This window comes from Enoplosus armatus, chromosome 7, assembly GCF_043641665.1.
Source record: "Enoplosus armatus isolate fEnoArm2 chromosome 7, fEnoArm2.hap1, whole genome shotgun sequence".
Classification (NCBI taxonomy): domain Eukaryota; kingdom Metazoa; phylum Chordata; class Actinopteri; order Centrarchiformes; family Enoplosidae; genus Enoplosus; species Enoplosus armatus.
In genome coordinates this window covers 24,730,716-24,739,921 of record NC_092186.1, presented here as the reverse complement: position 1 = coordinate 24,739,921, position 9,206 = coordinate 24,730,716, and the positions used below count along the sequence as shown (strand labels likewise).

Genomic DNA, 9,206 nt, shown 5'->3' with positions numbered 1-9,206 from the left:
AAGGTCATTGCAAAGTTTTAACAATCGTGCCTTTCAACTTCTCCTGTCACATCAAACTCTCCATAATTCATAGCCAATCGCTTTACGCTTGAAACTGAAAAAGTAAGAATAATTCTGACCAACCCTGAAAAATACCAGTGTGCAGATGATATGCTTTTGGTCTCTCTCTCTCTCTCTTTTCTTTTTCTTTTTGTTTTACATGTGGTCATGCAAATAAAAAGGTGTTCATGGATTTCTCCCCCTCTTGAATACACATTATACACCTGTGCCTCTGGAGCACCTGCTTTGTTATAAGTACAGTACAGTACTGAAAGCTTTAGTCAAGACCACCAAAGTGAAATTCAAGTAAGTGAGAGTGAGTGCAGGTGAGTCAGTCAAGACTTTTTCAAAAATGGTTGATGATGTTGACACCAACTGAAATAGTCTGTGTCAGTTGAGAAGTGTCCTGTATGGAATGGTGCGAATCCATGTTTAAAAACAGTGACGCTGGCTACCATCCGCGTTCTCATATCAAAAAACCTTTGAGTCTGCCTTGAGCTTCCCTGACGTTTTCATATTGACAACATCATCAGTGCCACTTAATTTACTTCCTGAATGCTGTTATCTGTTAAGAGCCAGGGGGAAGGGGTCAGGGAAAACCAAGGCTATAACTAAAAAAAATACTGGTCTTGCCCATTACATTCCCTGCTCTCAACCAAGTCAAACAACCCGCAAGAACAAGACGAGCCAAGCCTAAGATAACAGAAAAGATATCTTACTCAAATAACTCAAGTGTCAGAGCCCTGCGAAAGCCAGAAATACAATATTCTGCCACCAGCAGTTGGTTTCAGTTGAACATCCTGTTGCTAGTAGCAACCACTACAGGCACAGTTCCAACTGACATCGTTACATCTGCCATTTTGTCAGATCTGTGACCAAACAAATATTAACAAGCGTCTTTTATCCACTCCCCAAACTGCTGAAGCGTCACCTGTAGGTGCTCCGTTTATTACGGCTCTTTGTGCCTTTAGAATTAATATTATTAGAGCCAAAATAATCCAAGACAGACGAACTAATGTTCAGGCCGACAGCAGTATCATCAGGGCAGGGTTAGTCACATTCTGGCTTTGCTGTCTCTACTTCTACTTTGCAATGAAAATAACCACGGAAAAACAACAAATGAGGTATAAACGTATTTTCAGTGTGTGTGTGTGCGTGTGGGGGGGGGGGGGGGGGGGGGTGAGTTCGAGGTTAAAAAGCAAAGAGTGAAAGCTGACATTTCTGTGAAGCCTGGGCATGCCTGTGCTCCAACTCAACGTGCGTGGGCTTGTACCTGTAGGGCTTGTCAGGTTAAGGGGAAAAGAAGCCTGAGAAGATCAGAGTGCGCTGCTGCGTGCATGTTCGCTCAACAGCTTGCAGTTACGGAAGACACTTCACAGTCTTTTTTTTTTTTTTTTTTTTTTCGGCGACAGAAAACACATGTTGTAAGTATGAGCTCCAAATTGGCTTTAAGCTTCAAGACTCCGGACAAACTGCAGTTGTCTGGCTGTCTGAGGATTTTGAATGTTTCGCTTCCCCTCCGGCCTGCCTCGCTCTTCGGTAATGACTGACTCTTCTCTGATCTTGTCCAGCCGAAAAGCACGCTGCTAAAATAAAAAACCCGGGACGGGTTGTCGCGGGTGGTTCTCTCCTCGTCTGCGGGCGTGTGAGCGACTGTTTCTGACGGGGGCCTCTGTGATCTGTGCAGTTCTTATTGGAAGTCTCTGCCTCTGTGTTTCTGTGTTGTCTCTTGCGCTCCTCAGTATGCCTCCAGCTCCCTTTCCCTTCCTTCCTTTCCTCCCTAAGAAAACATGAAAAAAGGTCCAAAGACGAGGGAGAATTCTTTGAGCTGAACGCGCTCTGCGCTCTATCTGATACAATCCAAAAAAGAAAGGCTACATTAGGATATAGCTTTTCCTCTCATGCCTGGTCCCCTTGCGTCTGAGGGATTTTTTGGTAATGCATCACTTAAAAGTACAGTTCAAAGCTGCACTGTTAAAGCAGTCAGAACCTTTTTTTTTTTTTTCGTCAGATCAACCACTTTCAAGCAATTAGTTTTTTTTTTTCTTATCGAGAGGGACATCAAACCTTTTTAGGAATTCAGGGATTTAAGAGGACAGTAGTTGGGGGCAAGTGAGCTAAAATCTGTTCAAAGCCAAGGAACTAGAAGACTAAACTTTTAGGACGCCGGTTCTCTGGGCTTTGAACAGTATCTAAAATCAGCCAATCTGCTGCTCAGCGGGAAAAAGAGCAGGCCCGGTTTGTACACCTGCAGACAGCTTTCTTGTGCTTAACGTATTCATCGAAAAACAGGAATTGTACCGATTTGTCATCTGTAGCACTGCTTATTCCCACTTTACAGCCACGCCACACTGGTTCAAGGCCTCTCATGAACACCCCCTAATGGCAGCGCTGTTCTGCTGCCATTGATAACCACATTGGCCACATCATTTTGCAAAACAAAAAAATGAACGGGATTCCGTTCAGAGAATCGGACGGAGAAACAACTGACGAAGTCGCGGCTTGCTTCCAACGCATCGGCTTTAGTCAGCTCTTCAGCTGTAACGGCAGTAAGAACTGAGTAACGCTGTGCTGCCCAGAGCAGTCTTGTTGTTCCACCAGGTACTGGTGCTGAGGGCCAATCCGGCAAGGTCAGCCCCGGTGCTCCCGGCTCCATAACACACCAGAAAGAAGGAAAAAAACATCCAATGCCAATATCAGGAGGCGTTTTGGTAATCTTACACTGCGTGTTACCAAAACATTAACAGCTTCTGAATGTGGAGCAGGGTGTTACCCAAGGTAAAAAAAAAAATGACATACCTTTCTACATACAGAAGCTGCTGTGCCTGCCTGCCTGCAATGCATATTTATATATGTCATGGACATAGTAATCCCGTCCACACGATGTTCCAAATGTTAATAGCCCTTTCACATCCGGCCTGACAGTCTGTCGGCGCAGATGCTGGTTCTTTATTTATTTGCTTCACTTCTCAGCGTGTTCACTTGCTGTAATTTCTTGTATTACATTCTCTGCTCTGACTTATTCTTATCTGATTCTCTGCTGCAACAGCAGCAGCAGCAGCAGCAGCAGCAGCAGCAACGACCCAGTTCCCCCACAGGGATCATTAAATTTTCATCTAATTTAGGATTTCCGAACAAGTAAACTAATGACAAGGGGATACTGCTAGTTTGGCTGTTTGCTGCCATGCTGCCATAAATCTAACTCATTGCAGACAAGTTACAATTACAACTTGCAGGAACAGGATTTTCAGGTCAGTGAACCCAATCCCCGCTGTGGTTTCAGTGATTCCCACAGAATATTATGATATATTCCTATTAAACCACCATTATGTGTCCACTGAAACACAGACACATTTTTAATTGTAGCCTTATGTGCAATTGTGGAAAGTAACATTTGGCAGATTATACTCCTGCACCTTTTACTGAAATTACATTTTTTAATGCACGTCTTTTCCTTGCAACAGCATTTTTTTTTACATTGTGGAGTTGGGCGACGCCTTTCACATTACATGTAGTACCATATTCTACCTCATCATGACTTATTCTTAAATGTCAGTGCAATACATATATAGTCATACACAAAAGTGCAATACATATATATATATATATATACATATATACATATACACACATATATATACACACACACATCTATATTTCTTATTTTTTATATTTTGTACATACTTTTATTTCTTAACTTGTGCTGCTTTCTAATCTTGAATGGGAGCACCGGTACTGTACAATACCCCCCCCCCCCCCCCCCGGGGATCAGTAAAGTATTTCCGATTCTGATTCATCGTCGATATAGAAACATTAATTAGTGCTACTAACAGTAAAATATGTGAAAACCTCCTTCACCGTACATAAGTTGATAGAAAATAACTTTCTTTATGATCTGCTTTCATGTAACTGTGGTCAGGAGGGAACCCTACTTCCAGCGGACGACACTGACTGTCTGATACCTGCTATTCAATTAAGAGCCAACGTCGGCCAAGATGTGAGTTCATTCATCCTCTATGATTGGAAAATATTACAAAATGAGGTGGCCATCCATCTTTTTTTTTTTTTTTTTTTTTTTTTAATAAATTCACAATGTGATTGATTCATATCTGTTAATTAGAAGAAAAAAAAAAGAAGACATTTTACTGAAACGTTAACAGATTACCCATTAATCGTTAATTACCCTGATGTAATGTGTAGATAACAATTTGGATGTTAAAATTAAGACTGACTGACAGAGACACACCTCTGCCCTTTACACAGTATGCACGTTTTATGACATTTCTGCTCTGCAGGGCTCCTGTCGATGATGTTATGGCATGGGGAGAGTCACTCGACCATCTTCTGGAGTGTAAAAGTAAGCTCACTTATGGATTTAGTCCCCTCCCTCTTTTTTTTCAAATTGCTCCTCTCTCTCTCTCTCTCTCCCTCTCTCAATTCTCTGAACGAGGATATATTCTTCCTTCAAGATCATCAAATCCATTTGGAGATATATTTTAGGGGGGGGTGACACTAGCAGAGATAAGAGGCCTAATCTGAGCTGCCAGTGTAGATAGGGTGATTCCAGCCCGCTCCGATTCATTTATAAAACAGGCACTCTGATTGCTTTTCACCTGACCATATTCCCGGCCTCCATTTGAAAATGATGGCAGATGGGTTCTTTCTCTCCCTCTCTCTCTCCCTCTCTCTCTCTCTCTTCTCTTTCTCTCATTACTTTACCTAAAATTTATTCAGCTGATCTGTATATTTCAGCCTCGCATCAAAGTTGCTCCATTTCCCCCTCCGAAGAAACGCAGCGACACACAGGGCAAATCAGTAAACTGGAGCGAAAAATGAACGGCTGCACACGTGGCAGTTGCAATTCGATGGCACTCATGCACCTTTACGTCTCGTGTGATCTCAAAGAGCCGTGCTCGGGTTGTGATTGAGAGCCCCTTGGTTGTGGGCCGGGAGTGATTTGTAGATGGGAACAAGCCGGGGGCCTCTGGACAATATTTTGTTTCCTGTCAATTACTGTCAGAGTACCAGCGGTGATTTATGTAAAACAATTTGTGTGAATAGCACTGGCGCTCGCAGTTAGCTGCTTGTTTGAGCTCCCAGAAGACGCGCTAAAAGTATTTTACACCTGCGTTAGAGTCCATGAATACTCCCGTCACCAAAAAGAAAAGGTAATGGGTGTGAGGAGAAGATAACAAGAAATATAGGCGTGTGCGATTGTGATGCTGAGGCAGTGCACATTTGGGATGCGGGGTTTGGCTTTTGAGGGTTTTGAAGTTAAAAGCGCCTCCAGACATCCACCACAATACCTGGCAGTTTGCTGGGGGTTTTTTTTTTTTTTCACCGACGTCTTTGAGCTAACAAGGGATATGTTGGAGGAAGAGAGAATGTGAGTAAAAGATAACAGAACGGCTTAACCTTTAGCTAAGTCTCATTTTCTCTTGAAATACACAGATCTTCTTCTTTCTTTTTTTTAAAAAAAAAAGAGCAGGTTAGTTTGAACCCATTTTCACACGATTTTACGCCCCCGTGCCCACAAATGTTACGTTTCCTGTCGCAAGATGGCAGTTTACGATGATGACAGCCGAGTCAGTTGTGCCGAAGACTGTGAAAGGTCATTGCGTTGTGTTGAAAGGTCAGCGATTAAGCTCGTGAAATGGACCTTAATTTTAAGATTTCTTTGTCACGGATGGTCATATTCTAACTGTTTGTGATTCACCCTCCAACAGAGCTTCCGAAGTCCAAACAATATACTCTTTATACGTGGGAAAAAAACACTTTGACGTAATAATAGCACCTTAATCTGAATAAAATTTAGATCTTAAATATGATGGCAAAATTAACCACACACACTTTTTCTAACAATCAACAGTCGTCATGATTGTGCAGAGCTTGGGGCAATATAGGGTATTACGTGCTTGTGTGCATTCATGCGGAGTGGATTTGGTTCCACCTTGAGGAAAACGCCGCAATAACGCTCTAATTCAGTTCCAGCCTCTGTCTTCCCCTGCAGTATTTTGTAATTATTACTGTGTATCTTGTTGCAGGCTAGACACCCTGTAATTAAGGTGCAAACAAAGGAGGATTATGGCAGACTAGCCAGGTCCTTCCAAACCTTGTAATTCAACATCTGTTGAGCGTTTTGAAATGAAACTGCCCGTGTTTCAAAAGTGTTCCCGCTCCCTCTGCGCAGCAGGCCAGCTGGTGTTCGAGGACTTCCTGAAGACAGAATACAGCGAAGAGAACCTTCTATTTTGGCTGGCCTGTGAGGACTACAAGAAAATGACCAGCGAGACGGAAATGACGGCTGCTGCCAAGCGGATCTACACAGAGTTTGTCCAAGTCGATGCGCCTAGACAGGTACGGCCTCTGTAAAGTGAGACGTGAACGAAGTCGGACCTGTGTAATTTCAATTCAGCCTCAATTGCCGGCTTGCTCGCTGTCACTGTCACTCCTCCTTACAGTTTCATTCGCTTTTACTATGACACACAATGATGTTTTATACGGCTACCTTACCCGTCTTTGTCGCTCAGCGCTGCTTTTCCTCTTTGAACACATAGTTAACTTTCTGAACTGGCACACGATAATGTAAAAATGCGTAGAGAAAGCTCATGAGTGAAATGAAAAGTTGCTGTTTTCTGAACACAGATAAACATTGACTGTGCGACGAGAGGAGAAATCAGTGAAAATCTCTCCCAGCCGGGGCCAAATTGCTTCGACAGGGCGCAGAGACTGATATACGGTCTGATGGAAAACGACTGTTATCCGCGATTTCTGAAATCAGAAATCTACCAAGCACTCCTGGAACAGGCCGAACAGCGATGAAAGCAATGTGAGGGGAGAAAAAAAAAAAAAGAAGCTCATCCGACGCCTCTCTGAATGATTGATTCTGCACTTCAGCCGACTCTCCTTAGAATCTTTTTTATAAAAAAAAAAAAAAAAAAAAAAAGGGCTTGTCTGTCAGAGGAAGCAGAAGTGAAAGGCGATGCAGAGCTGTAGGTACGGGGGATGACAGGATCTAAAAGCCAAACATGATCTAAATAATGTATTAAGCAGCTTTTGAAGGCTTTATATATTGCACAGGCCTGTAATTCAGACTCAGGCTGACATCGAGCTCTGACAGCTTGACATTTGTTTTGAAAGGCAAGTATCAAGAGTAAAACGTCAATGTAATTTGTGCACACAAATATATCATTTGTACAATTAAATGAATTATTTTACATTAGATTCAATTTCAAAGCTCTACTGTGAAAAACTCGGCCCAACATGAGCCCCCACATGGTTTTTGATACTCCAATGACCCTTTAGTGTGACATCATTTAGGTCTATTAAAATGGTTATATTTGTTAATGTAGTTGCATTTCTGAATAATCAGTTACCGGCAGTGTATTTTTGTCTGGTCGAGCACCCATGTACATTGTTTCTGTTGGATATACATCAAATGAAAATGCAATAATGGCAACTTTAAAGCATCAGATACTGCCTCCGCTCAAATAAGTTATTTTTGACAGTAAATATTGTGTTAGATTCTGATTCTGATGATTAACAAATAGCTGTGTGTATGCAAATGCTGTGTGTGTGTGTGTTTTCTAATTTATGAGCATTCAAAAGTCCATGCAACAACAACAACAAAAAAGGGGGGGAAACGCCCCAGATTTAGGACATGTTTCTCAATTCTTCAGGGCTTAGGTCTGTATTTAGACTCAGGTTTTAGAGTTAAAATAAGGACTAGAATAAGGTCAGGGCCATAGCCAGCCTGACCAGCCTGCCAAAAACAGTTTGCCATGGCGATGGAGCCCACGGGGGCCCCTTATTGGTGCCGTGGCTAACTCACTGGATCTGTGATGAAGCAGTGGATTGCACTCCCCCTGGTAGGCCTGAGGGCACTCTCCACTAGGGGCGCTGCGTCTTCTACAGCGCTTTTTAAGGGGTATTTCGGTGGAGGACGTCTGTCTGTCTGCGTCCTGGTCCTCCACTTCAACCTTCATACCTCCAGGACGTGACTGCTGATTCCGTATCTCATTCAGTGCTTGGTGCATTGTCGGATGGCTGTTGTTAGGGGTTTTCTGGGGTTAGTGTATAGACTCTCAGGTGCCAAGACGGAGCCTCGGGAGGGGTAAACCAATAGCAAAGCCTATTAGAGGGCCTTGCACATACTCATAGAACCGGAGTTACATCCAGGGAACTGCTATTTACAAAAAGGTGTGTAATTGAACATCTGTGGCGCAGTCCTGTTTGCAGACTACGGCTCCAACTTTAGCACCATCTGTCATGGATGTGTGTACGAGGCAATAGGATCAGAGACCCAACTGCAGAAACTGAGGCGGAACCGGCCGAAGAAAGAAAAGACCTTACTAAACCAATGTCCAAAGGCAGGCAAGTCGTAAACAGCAGGTCACGCAGGTAGCAGATATCAGGCAGAAACTCAGGGACAGGTGCAGATGGCTGGAACACAAGTGCAGAGCATGACAGGCTGGGAAAGGGCTGGTGAGCTAATAGACACTGAAGGACCGATGGGATAATGAGAGGCAGGTGGGGATGATTTGTGATTTGTGAACAGGTGAGCAGGTGGATGCGGGAGTCAGGTAGCCAGGATTGGTGAGAAAGTCCAAAGGCATCTGGCGGACAAGTGGAGAATGGCAGGTCTGGAAAGTTCCCCAGAAACGCATGGTCCTGGGGGGGGGAGTGTGTGTGACTTCTCACCCGTCCTTCAGTATAATTTCCACCTGGGGATCAATAAAGTATTTCTGACTCTCGATTCTGATTCAAACTGGGCGAACACGTAATGGATTAACTAGAGGGCTCACAGTCTGGTCAATTTTGTATTAATGATTAAAAAACAGACAGTTTATAAGCGGCACCATATCCGACATGATGACAGACAATCACGGTAACTGTGCAAACTGTCGCGCTGACCACTGATAGGATAGAATGCCTAGCACAGTGCAGAGGAGTCGAACGCAGCAATATAAAATGGGGCCTCCGGTGTGCCCCACCATTCCCTCGTTAGGTTTCCACAGCGTATGTGCTAGCTAGCTATCTAGCCCTCTGGCCCCAGTTGCTTTGCCAGTTCCCCCTGGTGTCGCTAACAACATTAACGATGGCTCCATTCTATTTGTGTGTGTAAACCACGAGAGTGTGACAGTGAGCCAGAATACACAACGCCAGGA

General features: G+C 43.6%; 1 protein-coding gene across 2 annotated transcripts; it reads left to right on the top strand.

Moving 5' to 3' along the window:
• Positions 1-1,364: 1,364 nt before the first annotated feature.
• On the top strand, positions 1,365-7,513 carry LOC139287459 (regulator of G-protein signaling 21-like). Of its 2 annotated transcripts, none has more exons than XM_070908490.1 (5): positions 1,365-1,463; positions 3,959-4,036; positions 4,335-4,396; positions 6,233-6,396; positions 6,685-7,513. In XM_070908490.1, coding segments are annotated over exons 2-5 (405 nt in total). In that variant the 5' UTR covers positions 1,365-1,463; positions 3,959-4,034; the 3' UTR covers positions 6,862-7,513. The 2 variants fall into 2 exon arrangements, with proteins under 2 accessions (XP_070764591.1, XP_070764590.1); XM_070908489.1 differs by having other exon boundaries at positions 6,230-6,396.
• Positions 7,514-9,206: the final 1,693 nt, after the last annotated feature.

Coding starts and splice junctions, on each gene's coding strand:
- LOC139287459 (XM_070908489.1), top strand. Junction 4,397..6,229: donor CCATCTTCTGGAGTGTAAAA/GTAAGCTCACTT, acceptor CCCTCTGCGCAG/CAGGCCAGCTGGTGTTCGAG. Junction 6,397..6,684: donor AAGTCGATGCGCCTAGACAG/GTACGGCCTCTG, acceptor TTCTGAACACAG/ATAAACATTGACTGTGCGAC.